At 35.5% G+C, this 23,125-nt stretch overlaps 1 protein-coding gene across 3 annotated transcripts in view; it reads left to right on the top strand.

The window, feature by feature from the left end:
* The first annotated feature begins 2,166 nt into the window (after positions 1-2,166).
* Senp1 (SUMO specific peptidase 1) overlaps positions 2,167-23,125 on the top strand; it is a 55,109-nt gene continuing 34,150 nt past the window's right edge. Inside the window, exons 1-7 of one of the 3 annotated variants that reach the window (XM_046436247.2) lie at positions 2,167-2,726; positions 6,248-6,295; positions 8,568-8,698; positions 10,638-10,725; positions 11,535-11,576; positions 16,131-16,290; positions 20,817-20,988. In XM_046436247.2, the coding sequence (XP_046292203.1) occupies positions 6,292-6,295; positions 8,568-8,698; positions 10,638-10,725; positions 11,535-11,576; positions 16,131-16,290; positions 20,817-20,988 (597 nt within the window). In that variant the 5' untranslated portion in view covers positions 2,167-2,726; positions 6,248-6,291. Of the gene's footprint in view, positions 2,782-6,247; positions 6,296-8,567; positions 8,699-10,637; positions 10,726-11,534; positions 11,577-16,130; positions 16,291-20,816; positions 20,989-23,125 lie in introns of all 3 variants that reach the window. The other 2 variants (XM_046436245.2, XM_046436246.2) reach the window with 2 other exon arrangements.

Here is a 23,125-nt window from a genome sequence, read left to right as displayed (position 1 = left end):
CCTTCTTTCCAATAAATATAGTGGAAAATAAGAGAAGTGAAGGCTATTCTCAACAACTATTTCACTTCAAAAAGATTCTATTCCTTTGACATAAGCAAGGGCAAATCTGAACACATTACTACTATCTTGGGGCCACGGTAGAAGAGAAGGTCATTTTGAGGAAGGATGAGTTTGATTTAGCCTACAGGTTTTGAAGTTTCATTTATAACGGCAATCATGACTTCCACAGATAAGCCCAGTCAAGTTGGAATATTTTACAAAGGACATAGAAATCAAAACCCACTTCATCAGCTATAATGTTTCCCTCAACTTCCAAGTCCTTCTTTTCTACCTGAGCCCTATCTCTCATACAGGTCAACTTCTTTCCTATCCTTTAATGAGTTGGTGACAAATATCATAATTGGAAGGGAATAAACAAGGGCATCTGACCCCTTAAATCTGTAAAGTTCATATCCTGTATCGAGGCTCCTTGTGAGAGAACCCAATTCCTGTCACTGAAGTATGATCAGGAAACAATGATACCTGTTTCCTCAGAAGTCCTGACTATTCGGCGAGATTGAATCACACACATGAAAAATTTCAGTTGAAATTCTTCTTTATGCATGATTATTTCCTAGAAATAAATACAGAGTTTAATCCAAATGAATAGATCTGTGGAAGGATTAAGGTGTCCATAACTAATATGGACTAGGTATGTTCAATATACTAGGTCTTAAGATTTGACATAGAAAAATATCAGCAGATAGCCAAGTGTGGTGGACCGTACTGAAACTCCAACTACTCAGAAGGCTGAGGTAGGAGGATCACAAATTTATGCCCAGGCTGGGCAACCTGGAGAGACCCTGCCTCAAAATAAAAATGTAAAAAGGGCTGGGGGGTGTAGCTTGGTGTGAGGTACTCCTGTCCCCATAACTGTCCCTCAAATTAGCCTATGAGGTGATACAGATAGTGTACTTTTATACATTTGATAGGGCAGGATCCTCTGAACTCAGCAAGTTTCCTATTTCCCAGCTGTTGAGAATGGAAAGGCTGGGAGTTTCCAAAGCCTTCCCTTCAAGATTGGGCTAAAATTGTTGGCTGTCTTCTGGGTCTAGAGTGCCTACCGAGAGTGTTTCTTCAAGACTTATTACACATGGCCTCCATTAGAGGCCAAACAAATTGAGGGGCTTGGTAAACAGACTAAATGAACATTTTTCTTCCATCATTTTCTCCAAAAATATGGCACAGACTACAGGTTAATCATTAGGGTCCCTGTAATAGTGAAAGGAACACTTCAGAAGTCAAGACTCTTGGGTCCTTTCTTATCTCTATCTAGAAAAGTATATCTTTCTGTTGGGTCCAGAAATCACTGTGGGTCTAGAGATCATGCCTGTGTTTCAAACTCCTCCAAAGTGCAGGAAGGGTTTACGTGTTGTCAAAGTCTAACCTAAATTGTCCCCAAGTTGTTTTTTTTTTCTCTCTCTCTGAATTGTCAGTCAAGCAAGATATGATGCAGGGTACAAGGCTGCAAGTTAAGAAACTTGTTTCCTAGTCCTAGATCTGCCACACAGTTTCTAGCTTTGAGAAATGACTTCATTCCACTAAACTGTTAGACTAAATTATCTCCAATAACCTCTACATACACTAACGTTCTGTGATTCTCAGTAAGCTATAATATAGCCTGAGATCAACTTAAATCTCATATAAAAATATGAGCAGATAGCTGATATCTCTCAGGAAGCCACAGGTTCTCAAACATCTAGGGCCACAACAAAAAGCTACCACAGAAACTTAAGCTTAAGCAAAAATCGACATGCGGAACCAGAAGGCAGCGGGTACGTGGGCCGAGGGAACAGGGAAAAGCAAAGGACGAAGGACGCACTAACGGTATTCCGAGTACGAGAAAGAGAAAAAGCTCAGACTGAAAGGGGAACAGGGAAATTATGACTACAGCCTTAAACGCTCCCTCGGTGTCTCCAGCCTGCCCACACCGCGCAGGCGTTCCACGGGTCCTCAGCTCTGCTCTTTGACCTCTGCCCCACCCCCTCCTCGGCAGCCACCCAGCGCTCTTCCGGTGTTGTGAAGGCGGTTCCGGTTCGCGGCGGTTCCCGGGTTTTGCGTTCCGCGGCTGGCCGGAAACCCCTTTGCAAAGCAGCCGGTTCCGGTTCGGTGAGTGGCGGCGGGAAGCTGGGGGAGGGGAGAGGATGGAGGGAGCCTGGGCCCGGAGGCTGTGTCGGACCGGGCACGCTAGTCTAGGCTGGGCTGGGCGGAAGCGAGGACCGCTGTGGGGACGGCGCTTTTTCCTCTGCCCCGCCCCCTGGGACCACCTCCCCTCCCCCCGGCTGTCCGGCGGCCGCGGTCTGGCGGGTCTCCGTTAGTTAGGCTTCCTGAGGCCGTTCTTTCAGGCCTGTTTCTCCTGAGCTGCGGAGAGGCAGTCTATCTGCCGTTAGAGCAGGCCGCATCTTAACGCTCAGCTCTACTCGTGGGGAAAAGGCCGGCTGGGATTCCGGGACTTTCCCGCCAGAGCAGGGTCTTCTCTCAAGGGAGAGCTGTTTCCACCGGGAAGCTCAGCTTTCTATCACACCTGCTTCACCTCTCGCCTTCCTTGAGACCTGAATGGTATTTCTCGGCTACTTCTGCATCTCACGTAAACAATTCTCCAACTCTTTTTTACTCTGTGGTATCTCCCTGAGATGTGATATCGCTAGTGCCACCACCAGAAAGAACGTCTGGACCCTCCTGCCCAGGTTATGAAAATCCCCTTAATTGCCACAGTTTGCTTACCTGGCTCATCGCCTCCCGGTAATTCCCTTGAACCGTCTCTTTTTTGGTATACCCTAACGTGATCTCTCTGGATATATGCACAGTTTCTCTTGTCTTGAGCTTGGTGATTTCTGTTTATCAGTGCCTCTGCAGTATTTCCACTATCTTGTTGGCAATAACTTGCTCCTTTATCACTTTCAAGTCAGACTTGTTAAAGTTATTTCAGTTCACCTTTGGTACACTTATTGTATTTGGAGTGGTGGTGATTCTTGTAAAATTTATATGAAGCCTTCTATAGACTACCAACTGCCTGACTGACTTAAGGTCTTTGTTGTAATTGGATATTCAGAATGAAATACGTTACATCTCTCCTAAAACTTTATTCTTCATAAAAATTTGTGCTAGGGACTTGGGCTGAAATATAGATCATACTGACTTTGAAATTACAGTGAAACCTCAAGCATCTCACTAAGCACAATCCCTTAACCTTTCAGTTTCAGGGTTTCTCCCCCATCCCCACCCAGTCCTTTTTAGGAAACTTCATTCATTTTTACGCGATTTCAGTTAAATAGTACAACTGCAAAGATGGTCTTATCACCCATCTGATGAATTAAGTTGGAGTGGATGGATACAAAAACAGGTTCTGCTACTTGTGGCTAAAGTGTTGTAACTCGACTGCTGCTTTGGCAGTCCTTTTTGTCCCACTGACTTCCACATCTTTTACCAGTTGTACCAGTTTTACGGTCTTATTGAATATGTTTATGGGTTTGGCTTCCCTTACTAGACAGTGAGCTTCTCAGTGGTAGGGACCAGTTATTATTCATCTTTGTGTCTCCAGTACCCTGCACTTAAGTGCATAATAAATGTATGTGTGTGAAAGAAGTTAAATATTTGCTGTTTAAGATAGATTATTAAGATGCTTAATATTTTAGAGTCTAATTGGGAAAGATTACATATATAAATACTAAGGGGAAAAACCTGAAATGCATAATATATAATACAAAATGTATCATTAATTATTTTCCAGAGCTCAGGTTGGTTCACATGGTTACTTCTATAGGCTCCTCATATCACAAACTGTTCTAACTCCATTGTACAATGCCTCTCTCAATATAAATTTTCTGGTAACTTCATCATAGCCCTAAACATTTTATTTTATAATCACCTCTTTGCAGGTAAGCTTATAAATGTTTTGCCACACATTAATTTTTTGTTTTAAAGTCAGGACTTTTTCATCTATTTTTCCTTTCAGATTTCCCATTACCTTGAGTTCAGCCACTAACTCTATTCACCTTAATAACTATAATTGCTTATGTTCTTTCAGTAAACTGAATGAGCAGTGTATACTAGGAAATGAGTTATTAAATTAATTTATTAAAAGAAAAAATTATTATCCTTGCAAGAATTTGGTGGCATCAAAGGTTCCTGATCCAGCATTTCATGCAGAATCTTAGGATAAAATATCTTTTCTTCTAATGTAATTGCTAAAGAAAATATTGTAAGCACATTGAAGAAGCTGGTTATATTTGTATTAAAATGTAAATGTGATGCTTTAACTATTAAATTATGTCATTGTAGAGTCCCCAGAACTAGCTAGAGATTCTTTGAATGAAGATATGTTAATATATATAAAGTCATGTTATTTTTGAAGTGTGCATTTGCTGGGGAGTCAAGGATTTTGGATTCTTGTTTTCCCTTTACCCCCTCTGTGTCTTCAGGCAAGTCATTTAACCTTTCTGGACATAATCTCAACAATTCTTTGAATGTTTTAGCTTGTTTCCCTCTTTCTCAGAAAAATGCAAAGGAAATTAACATGGAGTTGTTCTACTGGGCATTAGACTTTTCAATTGTCATTCTTCTTTTAAAAAAAGCTAGTGATGGCAATTAGGAAGTGACCTGAAAGAGTGAAATGTGAAAAAAGCATGCTGATTTATTGGTTGATATAGTTTTTTCTCCCTTAATCTAGAACCTAGGAAATTCTCTCTTAGAGAATCTGGAGAAAATCCAGATAGAAAACCTTTGTTGAGCATTTGGAAATCAATTTGAATATTTGAAAGCTAAATCTAAGGCCTAAACTATTCCTCCCTGGCAAGCCTAGGTAATCAGTTGATTACTCTGCCTAGTCTGAAAGCTCTGCCAAGAAAAACCGAAGCAGCCTTACTCTGCATATGCACTTCTTCTTGTGACCACAAAGAATCCCTACTATCAGCCAGTCTTCAAAATACATTGAAGCTCTAGTATTGTTGTGTACTTGATGAAGTGATCAATCTTTTTTAAAATAAGGTGATAAAGATTATGAATATATATAGGTATGAGTATTACTATCCCTAGTTTCCTCCTCTGGAGAGTCTGCCAAAAAATCATATGTGCCAAGGATGTTTATTAACCTAGTTCCAAGTACTTAGACTCTTAAATTCCCCCCCCCCCTTTTTTTTTTCCTGGAAAAAGTAGATATATAAGAGAAGACAGTGAGAAAAGTCTCCTCTTATCTGTGGTTTCACTTTCTATAGTCACCCATAGTCAACTGTGTTTCAAAATAATTAAATGAACAGTTCATATTTTGAGAGAAACACTGCATTCATGTAACTTTTATTATAGCTTGTTGTTATTAACTATTTTATTGTTGTTGCTAATCTATTACTATTCCCAATAACACAATTTATAAATTTCAGTATATATGTGATTAATTATGAATTTTATATATATATATATATATATATATACACACACAGTTTTTTTGCATACATATATAGATGTATATATACAGGGTTCAATACTGTCTACAACTTCAGGCATCTACTGGGGGCCTTGGAACATACTCTCTGCTGATAAGGGGGACTATGATATGGGTATAGGGGCTTTGGTTTGTAGCAGTTTTTTTTTTTCTTAGCTGCTCTGGGGATTGAACCTAGGATTTCACACATGCTAGGCGAGCACTCTGCTCTGAGCTATATCCCCAATCCTAGTTTTTAGCAGTTTGATGGATAATTCTGTGAAAGGAGTACTTTATAGGATCCTAAAGTATTCCTTCATTGTCCTCAACAAATCGGCAGCTTTATATTTGGTCACTGAATGAGATGTATGGAAAGAGAAACCTTAATAGGATCATTTTAAGGCCTGTCTTTTGTAAAATGGTTTAGTTTGAGGTAATAGAAAAAGCAATGGATTGGGGAGAATTTCTAGATTAGAATTTCAATGTAGTCACAGACTTTATGCAAATTACTGAATCTCCTGAGGGCTGGCTGCCCAACTTACTTTTGCTTTAATATTCTATGATTCTTTGGGTTCTAATTGCTGTTGATTGTAGCAGTTTCCACAAATGTTTGGAAGCACCTAGGGCCAATTTTATTTTCCACTCTCTTCCCATCAAGTCAACTCTCTCAACCACTTTAGATTTTTCTCCACTAAAAAACACAAATTGTCACTTCTAATGACTTCCTGTTTTATAAATATATGTTTCACTATGTAATGTTTCTGTTTTGTCTTTTTTTTTTTTTTCAAATAGGACTTTGTATCTTTGCTAAAGTCAGTGATGTGAAAAGACCTGACATGGGTAAGAGTAACCATAAAGTACTCATTCAGTTGTTTTAGTTATTCTGATGAGTTAAGCTGGACTGAAACAATGAGTTTTCCTGATATTTTCAATAGTTGTATCTTTGTGTGTAATAATAATTTTAAGGGAAAACTTAATATATTAATTATGAAATGCTATATACCACTCATAATTTTTTCTTGGATAGGATATTGTTTAGAGTCCTTTAAGAGCATTCATATTCATTGTATTGAAAAAAACAATCATACACTAGTAAATATTTGCTGTGCTTACTATGTGCCTGTCCAATTATTTAAAATGTTAATCTAATTATTTTGGCCACCTTACAAGGATACTTAATAATACCTACAACAGAAATACTGCCATTTTCCCTGTAAATAAGGAAAATAAGACACATAGATTAAGAAACTTGCTTAGGGTCATGTACCATATAGGGTAGAGCCAGGATTTAAATAATTCTGGTTCTTGAGACCCTATTCTTTAATACTATGTTAAAATGCTTCTATGTGATAAATAATTTGATTAAGATAAATGTTTCATTTAACTAGTGGTATTGAGAATTCATTGTGACTAGGACATTTTCCACTATTTCATTTATAGTACTTCATGTCTGTAAAAGAAATCCATATAAGTTCAGAAGTAATAACCCATATAGGAATAAACTGAAAAAGCTATACAGTAAGATCTTATAACATTACATATATTTCTTTTAAATTCACATTGGCCTTTTATCTCCTCCTTTCTTTTTTTTTTTTGTTATCTGCATTTTTTATTAATTTATTTATATAAATTAGGTATATATGACAGTAGAATGCATTTTGATTCATCATACATAATTGCAGCACACCTTTTCATTTCTCTGGTTGTCATGATATAGCGTCTCACCATATGTGTAGTCATACATATACCTAGAGTAATGATGTCCATCTCATTTCACCATCTTTCCTGACCCCAAGCCTCCTCCCTATCCCTCTCTCCCCTTTGCCCAAAGTTCCTCCATTTTTTCTTTTCTTTTTTTTTGTTGCCAGAGCACGATAATATAATTTTTTAAAAATTTTTATTATTAGTTGTTCAAAACATTACATAGCTCTTGACATATCATATTTCATACATTTGATTCAAGTGGGTTATGAACTCCCATTTTTACCCCGTATACAGATTGCAGAATCACATCGGTTACACATCCACGTTTTTACATACTGCCATACTAGTGTCTGTTGTATTCTGTTGCCTTTCCTATCCTCTACTATCTCCTCCTTTCTTTTCTGTTGATTAGTCAACCTTCTTTTGCTGGTCATTTATTTACATTCTTTCTCATTGCTGTTATCCGTGTAAGTCATTAAGTTCCCTTAACTATTATTTGTTCCTGTTTTAGCTCTTTTATAATAAAAAAGGTCTCAAAAATGTTTTTAAAGTAAGATTCTGCCATGATATTACAGTAATTGAACTGATATCTATAAGAGCCAAGTAAGCACTTTTCTGAGTTAAAACATGAAATAAACCAGTGTGGGCAGTTTTTGTTTCTAAGTGGTGAAACACTCCTCTCCAATTAATTAATTAATTTATGTATGTATGTGGTGCGGGTGATCAAACCCAGATCCCATGCATGTATGCAAGTGTACTACCAACTAAGTTACATTCCCAGCCCTCCAATCTGTTTTTGAAGAAACAGGGTCTTGCTGTGTTGCCCAGGTTGGTCATAAACTCCTGTGCTCAAAAGATAATCTTTCTGGGGCTGGAGTTGTGGCTCAGTGGTAGAGTGCTCGCCTAGCATGCATGAGGAACTGGGTTCAAACCTTACCACCACATAAAAATGAAATAAAGATACTGTGTCAACCTACAACTAAAAAATAAATATTAAAAAAAAAAAAAGATACTCTTTTCTCCATCCCATTAGCTGGGACTTCCAGTATACACTTCTGTGCCTGGTTTCCAAATTTTTTAAATATTCAATTTTCTTGTAGTTAAAACATTAAAAGTTTTATTTTGAGGACATTTTAATATTTTAAAACTTGAAATCAAACTGTTTTTATTCTTATATAAGTTTTGAACCATTTGGTAGGTGATCTCAATTCTGCATGAGCCAATTTCTGCCATATGGTCCGCCTTTGACAGTGACATTTTGAAGTTTCATGCCAATGGTTAGCTATGAAGGAGGGGTATTGTTTGACTGGAGTTGTTCTTTGGGAATCATTAGGTGAAAAGATTTGTTCATAGAAAAAAAGTTATTGAAGAATCATATGACTTGATCTAATATAGATTCTTTCCCCAGATGATATTGCTGATAGGGTGAGGATGGATGCTGGAGAAGTAACATTAGTGAACCACAACTCCATCTTCAAAACCCACCTCCTGCCACAATCAGGTTTTCCAGAGGACCAGATTTCACTTTCTGACCAGCAGGTTAGGAATGATTTTCTTCCTTTAATTAATTTGCTCATTATAAATTTTTATCTGATATAGTATAAATGCCTCACTCCAAAAATATAAACATGCAATTTTTTTTTTGTACCAGAGATTGAACTCAGGGACACTTAACCACTGAGCCACATCCCCAGCCCTATTTTGTATTTTATTTAGAAACATGGTCTCACTGAGTTGCTTAGTGCCTCGCCTGGCTGTTGCTGAGGCTAGCTTTGAACTCAGGATTCTCCTGCCTCAGCCTCCCGAGCCCACTAGGATTACAGGCATGTGCCATCACGCCTGGCTAAACATGCAAACTTTTTACAATGAATAATTTTAGTGTTTGGAATTCTGGTTGGTATATTAAAGACAAGACAAAGTTTAAAAAGACAGTATATGTATGAATTACTTGAGAAAAATATCTTTTGGAAAACTTTTCATGGTTCCTTTGAATATTATAACTGTCATTATGTAGATCAATCTTTTTAAATTAGTGTTTTAAAATAACTGAGCATTATTTCTGTGTGTGTACAAAATACAGCCACTCTGAGATTTGCCTGTGCTATAAATCTTAGTTTCTTAAGGTCTGACCCAGAACCAACAGTATCAGCATTATTTGGGAGCTTGGTAGAAATGAAGAATCTGAGGTATCACCCTCTACCACTGAATCAGAATCTGCATTTTAAAAATATCTCCTACGAATGTCAGTAGAGGGAGCAGAGAGAGAAGAGGGGAGGGGAGGGGAGGGGAGGGGAGGGGAGGGGAGGGGAGGGGAGGGGGGATAGTAGAGGATAGGAAAGGCAGCAGAATACAACAGACACTAGTATGGCAATATGTAAATCAATGGATGTGTAACTGATGTGATTCTGCAATCTGTATATGGGGTAAAAATGGGAGCTCATAACCCACTTGAATCAAATTGTGAAATATGATATATCAAGAACTATGTAATGTTTTGAACAGCCAACAATAAAAAATTAAAAAAAAAAAAAAATAAAAAAAAAAAATAAAAATATCTCCAACTGATTTATATACACATTAAAGTGTGAGGAACACTATTAATAAGCTGTCTTTTTCAGTAGGAAAGCCATTAGTAACTTGATGAGATAGTTCTTTGCTGTTCTAAGCATAATAGGAAAGCCACTGAATATTGGTAGCATCCACCCTGCCACCATAATTGTTTAGATAATGAGTATGTATTTATACATTTCAGATTTGTACTAGAGATACAGCACCCTCCCTGATTAATAAGTATCTCTTCAGAATTTTCAAAAGATTTTCTCAGCCTCTGTTATACATGTTGCAAGTGGCTTTTAGATAGAAGGTACCAAGTACATATTCACTTTCTATTTTTTTTTTCTTTCTTTTTTTTATGGGGAGGAAGAGTGGGTTCTAGGGATTAAACCCAGGGATGCTTTGCCACCGAGATACATCCCCACCCCTTTTTATTTTTTATTTTTTTATTTTGATACAAGATCTTGTTAAGTTGCTGAGACTGGCCTCGAAATTGCAGTCATCTTGTCTTAGCCTCCAGAGTCATTGGGATTACGTGTTCCTTCTTTCTATGCATTTATTTTCTAAGGAATGTTCTTTAAATTAGGTTTTATAGCAGATATTTTATCCATTTTTCCCCCTTGAACCTGAATTATTTCACCAGATTGTTTGTATTTTCTTTATTAGTATATAGTTTATAATATATAATTTTGGGGGGGCGGTGCTGGGGATTGAACCCAGAGCCTTGTGCATGTGAGACAAGCACTCTATCAACTGAGCTATATCCCCAGCCCCCTATAATATATAATGTAAAAACACAATATAATACAATTAAATTGCAAAAAATGCCATATTCCTGTTTAATGTTATGTTTTTCTTAATATAAAATTTTATTCCTTTTTATTGTGGAAAATATGATTTAAGAAAATTTTTCTGCTTTGTTTAGATTTTACCTTCCAGGCAAGGAAATTCGGGCCGATCTTTTACAACATGTTCCACAAGAAGTGCAGCTTATAGTCCAAATTATTACGCAGGTATGACACATTACTTGTAGTCAAGGTACTTATACCTTTCAGATTTCTTCCTAGCAAATCTTTTGTGTTTATCACACAAAAGCATTGGCAAAAGCAAAATGGCATTTTCTTCACTAAAACTTCATTTTATGTGTATGTATTTGATTATTATAATACTTTATGGACCTAGTCTCAACCAGATACTAACTTTTTAGTGGAAGGGGTTTTTTTTTTGGAATCAGTTCTACTTGTCTCTTTTGCATTGTAGAAAGCAAAATGGCTTTATTTGTTTTTGACTTTTTGGATATGTGTATGTGACATAAAAGGTATCTGTTTTGCATTGATTTAAACCAAAGAGATGATTTATTTCTGTTCTGCTCTAAACGTACCTGAAAATTTATTTCCACCCAAGCTTGTCCTCCATCAGGGCAGGAAATATTAACTACATGTTTCTGTCTAGCACCTGCCACAGCCATATGCTTGCATATTCAAGGGCTTACCTAATCAACTTGTGATCCATGACAGAAGTCAGCATTTTCTAGGTTATTCCTATCCCTGACCTGCCTGACTTATCATCTTCCTTCCTAGGGGTTAGACTTCCCATGATTTTATGCCTCTGCCTTGAGAAATGAAGAAATTTTTTGTTGGTTAGTCCATTGGCATTATAACTCAAGGTCTTTTCACTCTATATTTCAGTCTCCTCATTTTACTCCAAAAATGGGAATACTAAGAATATCATTGAATCTGCATAAATGAGATTATTATAAGGATAAACAGATGATAAATATGAATTGCAAATAATAATTATTCTTGTTATTTGGCTTCCTCAGGATTCTTTGTCACCAAGATGAGATCTCCTCCCCTAAAAAGACGTTAGTATGATGCTCTTTTAGATTTATATTATATTTAAATGTGATGTAGTACTTTATCTACCCTGGGCACTGATTTCCTCTCTTTGGGTGGGCAGTGACCTCCACGTAATATGTGCATAGAAAAATCAGTTTTTTAAAGAACCATCAGTTAATTAACTCAGAAACTAACTCAATTGTTGTTATTATTCATTGTTACCGTAATATCTCTTTATTATTATTTTTTTATTTATTTATTTTTGTTTGTGGTGCTGAGGATCGAACCCGGGCCGCACGCAAACCAGGCGAGCGCGCTACCGCTTGAGCCACATCCCCAGCCCTCTCTTTATTATTGAAAAGGCCTTTATGAACAGAGAGCCTGAAATCCAATTTGATAGCTCATTAAATAATCCTAGAGAAAGGCTAGTTGTGGTTAATGAAATTAGATTATTAATATTTCTATTTGAATTCAGCCTGTTTGCTTACAATTTCATATTCCATTTTACCATTGGATAGAATCCCTTTGTGTTAGGTTTAAAATAATTGCTTAATAATAACCGGTTGAATAGACAGTTGTACTCAAAAGTCCCCAGACTGTACCTTAATTCTTATTTAACTCCACTCTCTTAGGCCTCTTATGATTTTTATCTGCATATATTCATGGTACACATTGTATGATTCAACACATAAAATCTTTCTTTATATCAATGTTTATATTTTTAGTCTGCCATATTCTTCCATATTTTAAGTTTCACATATTCTTCCTCATATTTATTATTTTCCATTGATTTCTAATCCATAGAATTGATAAGCACATCCATAATCCCTTATGTGCAGTTCCAAACTCCAAAAAACCCTGAAAATCAAAAATATTTTTATAACTCATTTGACATCAAAACCTGACCTGACTTAAACTGAATTAATTCCTTGGCAAAGCATATATTAATTGACATAAGCTGTTTCTATCTTTATTTATCTCTTTAAGTATTTACATATTTTGAGTATTTACATATTTTGGTGAAGACACATCAATAAATTTATTTATAGAGTGCTACTTCAGATTATACTTGGAAGTGTTATATTGTATATCAGATTATTTTTCTAAAATCCAAAACTTTTACATTCAAAAATACAATAGACCCCAAGAGTTTATGATTTGGGATAATGGGCCTATGTCTTCATTTGCTTCATTATTTTTGCCGTGATTAGGTCTGCTTCACTCTTGCCATTTTCAGCTGTTATTAGTAACTTCACTTAAAAACATTTGTATAAATACCTTTTTTTCTCTTAAATTTTAGTAGACCTTTAATATTTATAAAAGATATATCTGAGATCACTGCAGATCCTCATGTTCTCGACTGTGGCAATATTGGACTAGATTCCCAGTTTTCTATTCAGTTATGTGATGTGATTGTTCAGCTATTCTGTGTTCATCTTCATACCACAAGTTGATTCCCATATCAGAACTCTTATACTAAAGTGTACTTCTCACTTGAACTTAGAAAATTTTTAGGAAAAAAATTCATAATTGTATGCACGTGATGCATGACAATGAATATAGAAAACAACAGTGAATAATAAAGACATACCGAAATGGGAATACCAAGCTCTCTGTTAGACTCATTTTCTCAATTATTTACAGCTTGAAACAGGATTCAAATTTGTTCCTTTACCAAATTTCATCTAGTACCTACCTGATCAAATAAGTTTTATCATGTCACAGACCTCCAAGGTTGCTGCCTAACAATCAGAAGAACGCCAAGAGTATAGATACTTTTCATATATTGAAGTCTTTAATTTTAATTAAAAGCTGCTTTTGGGTCCAGGGGTATAAGTTACTGAAGGACTAACTACCTAGTATGTACAAGGCTCTGGGTCCCCTTCCTAGCATTCCAAAAATGAAAATAAAAGCTATTTTTTACCATTTAGTTTTAGAGAACTCTTCCTTTGCCACACCAATTCCAATTCAATGGACAGGGTCCTTTGGATATAATCGTTTCTAATAATCTTCACATTAATTTATGTGGTCAGTCACCTTGAGTCTAACCTTTTGACTGGGCTAGATGTGGACTCCCAGTTTACCTGTTTTAGTCTTCGATCTCCTGTCCCACTCTACTGTCTCTCTTCCACCAAGATGAAAATGAGCAGGAAAGCTCAAACATTTAAATCAAGGGTCTGGAGTTTCTTTTTTATTAACTTTATTGTATATGCATCTCTAGATCAAGCCTTTTAGAAAACTGATTCTCAGTTCATTCAAGGTTAGACTATTAAAAAATAGATTTTGGGGGCTGGGGTTGTGGCTCAGCAGTAAAGTGCTCACCTACCATGTGCGAAGCCCTGGGTTCAATCCTCAGTACCACATGAAAATAAATAAATAAAATAAAGGTACTGTATCAACAACAACTAAAAAATATTTATAAAAATAAATAAATAAATAGAATTTAAAAAGAATTTTTAGAATGCAAAATTCTAGCATTGTTTCACTTTAAAAACTAGTGGTGGTCAAGCTTCAAAACCTTTACTTTTACCAAGAGCACAATGAAAAGTCTTATTTTTAGCCCTGAACAACAAAACAAACGAATATATTAAGATGAAAAGAAATGATTTTGCTAATGCTTAGAATCTCCAGCATTAGTAGGTAAAATTTAATTTCAACTGTCCTGTTACTTATAGTAGTTAAATAAATCCTAAAGTTAACACGAGCTATCGATGATTACTTTTATAGTAAATGATTATCTGACACTCTTATTTTTAATACAAAGTTTATTATGACTATGGAAGTATAACCTGTCGCTACAGAAAATTGGTAGAGAAAACTACAAAAGCCCATCTTTTATCATTATAATACATCCACAATTAAATTTTCAGTGTATTTTATTTAATTTTTTTTTTGTGTATATATGTACAAATTAAAAGTGATCTTATTTGTGGCATTTGCAACTCTATTTCTTGGTGCTGACAGAATATCAGGTTAAATCTTCATTTAAAAAAGAATATCTGCAGCCTCCTGTTGGTCCCTCTCTCTCTAGCTTGATGCCATCAGCAGTAGAAAACTATTTAGTGATAATCATTAAGTGGATGGAACCACCTTATTCTGGTTAAGAGTGCCTGATCCTATGCATTTCACTTGCATTTTAAAGCTGAAGACAGTCACATGCTATTGAAAAGACTATTTTAACTCATCTTTGGTTTCAAGTTTCACAGTGTCAGGGTAATTTGCTTTTTGTGCAGATTTTTTTCTCAAGTAGACATCTTTTTTTTAATATTTATTTTTTAGTTTTAGGTGGATACAATATCTTTATTTTTATGTGGTTCTGAGGATTGAACCCAGTGCCTCACATGTGCTAGGTGAGCGTTCTACCACTTGAGCCACAACCCCAGCCCCTCAAATAGACATCTTTAAGTAGACCATTCTCTAGTCAAAATTTAGCCAAATTTTGTGAGAAACAAAAGATTTCTCCTATTATTACTTTTCATTTAAAGATCATAATTTTCTGTTTTTTTTACTGAGACTCATTTGCAGTATCTTATGTCTCTATCTTTAAAGTAATAATAGTAGATGTTAAGCATGGATAGTGATTACAAAGGAAAAAAGTTATTCGTTTTGAAAGTAAATTTAACCTATGTTAATTTTGAGACTAAGTTCATGTATTGGTTGATCAGTGAGTACCAACACCACTCCTGCTTACCTTTTTTCCTCCCTATTTACTCTGAATCCTGATTTCTTGTTTAACTTAAGAAAACACAAAATTTTATTTTTGAAGGGCTAGCTTGCTTTTTAGGTAGAGTATAAAAAGACATGTTAAATATTTTAAATGCCATAAATACACAGTATTGTGCAAAGTTCTATAGTAATATGCTTTGAAAGGGGATCTTCAAAATGATATGAGCATTAGAGAAAAATTCTGGAAAAAGAGAATTGTCATTCCTGTTTTTTCACTGAAGCTCCTCCGAGTTCCATAGCCTAATGTTTGAAATTATTTTAAAGGAGCTATTTTATATTTTACAATCTTGCTGATAGAGGAGGGTATAAAATTATTCTACCTGAAACTAGCCGGCCAGTATAAGCAGCAATTAGGTTATCTGTGTTTTTTGAGAGTCCCTGAGTCTTAAAAATGGTAACTAGAAAGAGGAAAGTGACACCAGCTGCTATTGAGCAATAACTGTTGTTCATTTGAATTACAATTCTCCTTGGCCCTCCACCTGCTTTCTTACTGGTCTGGCCTACCTTCTTTCAGGCCCAGGCCTGGGAGTGCTTGCAAGATATAGTTGGGGTAAAATGTTGACTTTTGGTGGACACCACGGAGTCACATTGATGCAGATAAGGCACATGGCTGTGGCAGGATTCAGCTCCTTCATCAATTTTCAGGTTAGTATGGCTGAATCAATTATAGTTTGTAGAAGTTTCCTTACTGCAGACTGTACTGGCAGTTGAGACTGGGATCTTTCGTCCATGAGAGACATGGTGATAAGCCACATTACTTTGGAATACAATGATGGACATGGTTGCAGTCATAAAGAGAACCAGCTGTAGTTATTGGTTTAATTTATTCAAACTTTTATTTATTTTTTTTTTAGACAACCCTTCCTCAGACAGTTTTCTTGGCTCAGGCGACTTAAGAACCTTTGGCCAGAGTGCAAATGGCCAGTGGAGAAATTCCACTCCAGCATCAAGCTCAACTTTACAGAAATCCAGAAACAGCCGAAGTCTTTACCTCGAAACCCGAAAGGCCTCATGGTTGGTATTTTGTTTATCTCATTTTTAATCCTTTCCTTAGATATAAGGGAAAATGGCTATAAGATAGTCGTTATTATTGGCATTTTAAATGAGTAGTGCCATTTTTGGATTTATATGTTCAAATCCATTTTAAACTTTCAACTTTTAGTTTATTTGGTGCTGAATTTTGGTGATAGCCAAATCTTTTCATTAGATGAGATTTTTAAGGTAAATCTTAATGGATATGAGCATTTTAGTATCCTTTGAGATAAATATGGCTAATAGGAATTTTAAAGTGAAAATCAGTTTCTGCAACTTGAATAGCAAAGAAACCAGCACATTTTACAGTTCAATGAAATGAGCAGAGGCATGACAAACTAAAGCAGATCTACACCTTATGCATTAGTCAACTACACCTAAACTAACTTCTGTTAGAGAATCACAGAGAACTTTATCCTAGTGTATAAGCCCACCTATTCCCTTACCAAACTTATACTAGTTATTAAAGGCAGATGAAGTTTAGTTTAGAAATTTTACCGCAGGTACTTTATTATATTTGTAAAGTATGTCTTTAAAAACTTTTTTTGTTTTTTTAGTTGTAGTTGGACACAATACCTTTATTTTATTTATTTTTATGTGGTGCTGAGGATCGAGCCCAGTGCCTCACACATGATAGGGAAGTGTTCTACCGCGGAGCCACAACCCCAGCCCACGTATGTCTTTTTTAACAGTATTTAGGACTTCTTAAACTTTCGGGTAACAAATTTCAGGAATGTGAGATCATTTAATTTTCTGTTTAATCAAGGCTTTCTGATGTTGATTGAAACCAAAAAGATAATATTTTTATTTTTATTTTTTTACACTAGGGATTGAACTCAGGGGCACTTGAACACTGAGCCACATCCCCTTTCCTATTTTGTATTTTATTTAGAGACATTGTCTCACTGAGTTGTTTAGTGTCTCGATTTTGCTGAGGCTGGCTTTGAACTCTCGATCCTTCTGTCTGAGCCTCCTGAGCTGCTGGGATTACAGGTGTGTGCCACTGTGCCTGGCATGATTTTTTTTTTTTTTTTTAACTTTATGATTATCAGCACATGGACTTTGGGAACAGGTCTCAAGTGCTTTACTACTTTTTAATTTTTTTTAATATAAAAATTAATTACCACGCTGGGGTTGTGGCTCAGTGGTAGAGCACTTGCTTCACATGTGTGAGGCACTGGGTTCAATTCTCAGCACCACAAATAAATAAATGAATAAAGTCCATCAACAACTAAAAAAATATTTTAAAAAATTAATTACATTATAGTGTAAAAAATCAAAACATTACCAATAAAAATTAGTGACCACCACCCACAATCTCATTTTTCCAAATTAGTGTTTCCTTCCAGACCTTTTCCTGTGCTTATTTCTCTCTCACTGTTTCTCACTCATATATAGCATGATGTATGTGATATGTATACTATGGAAATGTTTGATTGTTATCTTCATTAAAGATTCCTATATATATTATTCAGTAAGTTGGTTTTCTAATGGAATAATGCCATACTGATAACTTTAAAAAATTAATTGTTACAGAAACAATACATATGCTTAGTAAAAAATTAGAAAATATAGCTAAGCAAAAATAAAAAACAAAATATGACATCTCCACCAGCTTGAAAGCAACTCTGTAATATTTTTGTTCAGATATTTTCTCTGCCTTTACATAGATAATCTTAAATTAGTTCATATTGTACATATCCTTCTGTATTCTGTTCTCTCTCTCTCTTTTTTTTTTTTTTTTTGGAACTGAGAATTTAATCCAGGGGTGCTTTACCACTGAACTATATCACCCCCCCAACCTTTTTTACTTTGGTACAGGGTCTCAGTAAGTTGCTTAGGGCCTCACTAAGTTGTTGAGGCTGTTCTCAAACTTGCAATCCTCCTGCCTTATCCTCCCAAGTTGCTGGGAATATAATCTGCTTTTTTGGTCAATCTTCTCTTCCTTTCCAATTTGGTCTTATACACTAAATTTTATTTTAATTTTCTCAGTTAACCCCAAAGTATCTTTTATATCAAGTTAGTCCAAATCAATATCTAATCTAAGATTGCATGTGGTAGTTATTTCCTGTAAGTCTCTGGTTGTCTGTGACAGCCGCTTTTTTTTTTTTTTTTTTAAATGTCATGACATTTTTCTGTTCCACCTTTTGGATTTGACATGTTGCTTCCTTATGGTATCCTTATTTTGTTCTTTGTCCCTGCTATATTTACAAAAAATATAGCTTGTAAACTCGATTTTGGCTTGAAGAAAAGATGATGCTATATTATGACACATTAGAAAACAATAGTATCTTATGTTGGTTTTCATATCATTAGTGATACTAGATTGACTTTGGAGTTAGGGATATGGCAGTGTGGTCCCTAATTGTATAGTTAAGGTTTTCCCTTTGTAATTAGAAATGTAATCCAAATGATGTTATTTTATCATTGTAGGAAGAATCATTTTCACATTAGCCATTTAGCTAATAGTTATTATTATCAATTGATAATCTGTATCTGACAGTTATTTTATTGTAGTTAATGAAGTAATATTTTCTCTAATTTTATTATTTCTTTTTTTTTATATCATTGGCAGTTTGAATTTTCAGTTATTTGATTACCATGAAATGTATTACCTATGGAAAAGACAAGATAAATTATAATAGTCACTTCACATTGTGTAAATTTTTTTCTGTTCTATTTTGAGTATCATAGGTACAGTGTGTTTTAAGTCACTACAATTTTTATGCTTTTAATGCTCCCATTCTCACAACTTGGGAGTGGGATTCCCTTCAAGCTTGCTTCTGTCTGTCTCTATTTGTCCCAACTTCATTAGTTTTTCATAGCACCCTTGTTTTCTGGCATTCTGGCATTGCATGACACCCTCATATTGGTTTTTTAGAAAAAAGAATCTTTTATATTAAAAACATGCACATTCTAGTAGGCACAAATAACAAAAGACTTGTGAAGAATCCGTTATATCCTTTTTGGGGGGGGGTACCAGGGATTGAACTCAGGGGCACTCAATCACTGAGCCACATCCTCAGCCTAATTTTTTATTGTATTAGAGATAGGGTTTCACTGAGTTGCTTAGCGCCTCACCATTGCTGAGGCTGGCTTTTTTTTTTAAACATCAAATTGTATACTTTATTTATTTTTATGTGGTGCTGAGAATCTGAAGCCAGTGCCTTGCAGATGCCAGACAAGCACTCTACCTCTGAGCCACAACCCCATCCCCCCTGAGGCAGGCTTTGAACTTAGAATCCTCCTGCCTCAACCTCCCAAGCTGCCGGGATTATAAGCGTGCACCACCATACCAGACCATTATATCCTTTGTAAACAATTATATTGCCTTTGTCATCTTTTTATAGTGGTACCTCCCAAGCCTAAGAAAATAAGCCTGTTCCTGAAATTGAGTCTTTGCTCCCACTTCCCTTCTCTTGTGTTATAGAGGATTGAACCCAGGGCCTCACACATGCTAGGCAAGTGCTTGCTCTATCACTGAGCTACATTCCCATCCCAAGTTCTTGCTCATTTCCCCATTCTAGCACTCTTAAAAAAAAAAAAAAAAAAGCTTGAAAAGTTAAGAGAGTATTATTATGTGTTTTTTGATTTTCATTAGACCTATTCATTCCACTTGGATTCAGACCACATGTAATGATGTAAAGAGTTGATTGCATTGAATTCAGTGGTGTAACACTATTCTGAGTCGTCAGCAGGAAAAAAAGAAAAAGAAAAATTAATTATGGTAATAGTACCACAAACTTGCTGGGTAATGATAGATAAAAAATATCACATAGAAAAAACTTAAATTTATTAAGCCTTAGAGATTTGACTGGGCTTTTGAGTTCACAGAAATTTTTCTTGCCACTTTTTCCCATAAAGGGCACAAGTAATAAAAAGAAACAAAACCAAAATTTTCAGAGACTGGTGAAACCAAAAGAATTCACAGTATTGTAGCCTAATAAAAAGTGTTCTATTTTTAATGAAGGATGGGAGCCCCCTGTTGGTCTTTCAGGAAATTTAAAAAGTCAGTTTAAAAGTTAATTGTGAGGTTTTAGCTCTCCATTTTTAAATATTTAAAGTAAATCCATCAAAAGGGCTTGGGACACAGGGTTGTAGAGTAATAGAACATGTATGTATAGGGCTGGAGGTATAGCTCAGTGGTAGAACATTTGCCTAGCATGCACATTGCCCTTGGTTCATGTATGTTTATGTATGTTTAGCATATCTGAAATTCAGATTTTCCAAAGAAATCTAGTCTGATTTGCTGTCTGTCATACCACACCACTATGTGGTTCTTAATTGAAGGAAGTTCTATATTATGGATCTAAGAAACATGATTATGTTTGATGATTATGTATGTTTTGGTAGTTTAAGACCTTTTTTAAGGGCAGACCTTTTAAGTGGCTACGACCCCTTGTTGTCAATTTATCATTCTGTTTTAGTTGTTTCTAGAAAGTGAATAATGACTAGTTTAGATTTATTTTAACTGTTTTTATCTTTCTTACAAACTTTTTATTTTTTAGTGGAATATCAAACACTTTTACAGGAAAGTCAAACCATCACTGCCACATGTCTGCGTATGAAAAATCTTTTCCTATTAAGCCTGTTCCAAGTCCATCTTGGAGTGGTTCATGTCGTCGAAGCCTTTTAAGCCCTAAGAAAACTCAGAGGCGACATGTTAGTACAGCAGAAGAGGTAAGGAAAACCTGAATCAAAAGCTGCTAAAAGTTAGGATCTTTTGTTACCTCTGATAAGGTGTTTATACTTACTCTATTTACTTAATCCTTTCTGTGTTTTTTCTTCTTATTTACTCTTCTTGAATTCTGACATCTCGACTAAAGGAATTAAAGACCTATTTTATCAGAATTTCATTATTTTTCTTCCCATCTTCTGTTTCTGTTGTGTGACTGGCTTTAATTTCCTTATTACCCGAATGGCTTCTCATATATCAATCTGTCACTCTTTCTTGCTCGTTCTTTCTCTTTTTTCCCTGGAGACTCCTTAAATTTTTATTTCCAGTGGCAAAACTATTAACTTGCTAAACAGTTTTTGTTTTGATAAAATTTGATAGAACACCTGTCCTTCCCACTAGGATGAATTTTTCCTAAATATGAAAGAAAAAAAAAAGACTATGAAATGATTTATAGCTTTTTATTTTGGGTAAGATCTTTGAGGTGCTAGATTTCCCCCATCCCCTGCAAAAAGAAAAAGAAAAAAAAAAGATGTTTTGGTGACACTTAAGTTGTTATATTCATCCAGTAAACCTAAAGAAAAAAATAAAATTTTGTAAATACAGTACCGCATGTAATTTGTACAATAGGAATCAGGGTTTTTCCTGTTCAGTTGCATATTTACTATATATCTGTTTAGCATCTAATTTATTACACATCTAATTAACTGGTTATTGTGAAAATAGAAATGAATAATAATAACTTTACATTTATACTGGATTAATGTTTATAGTGTGCTTCCTACATGTATTATTATGCTGAGTTCATTAACCCAGTGAAATAGGTGAAAGTGAGTTAGTATCCATATTTTCCAGATTTGGAAAGTAAAAGTCAGAGATCACACATCTAGTAATGGCAGGCCTAGAACCCAGCTCTTGTGAGTAAGTCTCCTCTGGTATGCCTTCTTTTATACAACATAGTGATATGATTCTTGCCTAGTGGAGATTACTGAGCATGGACACAAGATTATAGTATTATTTGCTAAATAATTGCAAAATTTGGTAATTGAAGATTTCTTAGGTGTCAAAACTTTAATAAGGACTTAGACTTTTTACTTGGATTTACAAATGTCCAATGGGTAATTAAAAGCAGGATAAAAGACTTTGCATCTCTGCTTCCATTTTTCGTCTGTCTTCTTTGCTCTGGCATAAGCACAAATCACTTGGATTCCAGGAATAATAGATATGATCCATAAAGGTATAGAAACTACCCCCTCATAATAGCAACTTATCTCTGATAAGGTTCTTTCCCATTCTGAGATAATGATCAATCAGTTTGACCAATAGTGTTTGCTTATGCATATTTCTGTGTTTACTTGTCTGTATGGAAGCTCAGGTCAGTATCCCTGAAGACACGATAAAAGATGCCAGTCCCCTTGTCTTATGGTGTAACCTATACTGATTAAAGTCTCTTTTCTGCCTTTCCCATTACTTTTTCCATTTGGTTTTTGGGGGCAAGTGGGCCTCTCAAGTAACAAAACCTGATTATTGTGAAGTAGTTTAGCAAATGTTTAGTAAAAATGTGCATTTTAAAAGTTTTAGTTCATCTAAAATATTCAAGGGAAGAATGGCAGAACTAGTAACTCATTTCATAGGGCAAAAGCTAAACAAGAAACTGGCAACATTTACCTTTGATGATAAGAGCTGGGCAACAATGATGAAAGGGTGATTTATTTTTTATTATATTTTTGTACTATTGAATTTTGTATCATATGTATTAGTTATTACAAACTAAATAATGTTTTCTTAGTTACTGAACTTACGGGGCTTGTGCTTATGCCAGAGCTTAAAGAGTACAGAAAGATTCGGGAAGGAAACTGCAGCAGCATAGCAGCTGAGTAATCTCCATATGATCAACATAAGATTGACATTCACCCATCAGCTACTCCTTTGGACCACCCATGCTCCCCTTGGACTGACTATTTATCCCTCCAGCCAACCCTTCAAGGCACAGGCTAAATCAGGACTTGAGGCTGTAGTTTCTCCTTCCTACTACAGTGCAAAGAAGATGCTAAGGATTGAACCTAAGTAATGAAATGAAGTGCAGGAAATCTTTCCTCAGTTGATTTTTGATCTGTATCTACTATGAAAAGCAAGCCACTT

Source organism: Marmota monax, unplaced genomic scaffold (assembly GCF_021218885.2).
Source record: "Marmota monax isolate L192 unplaced genomic scaffold, Marmota_monax_Labrador192_F-V1.1 WCK01_AAM20220418_F8-fsc00012, whole genome shotgun sequence".
In the NCBI taxonomy this organism is placed as follows: Eukaryota; Metazoa; Chordata; class Mammalia; order Rodentia; family Sciuridae; genus Marmota; species Marmota monax.
Note: the sequence above shows the minus strand (reverse complement) of the source record. Positions and strands in the feature narration are given on the sequence as shown.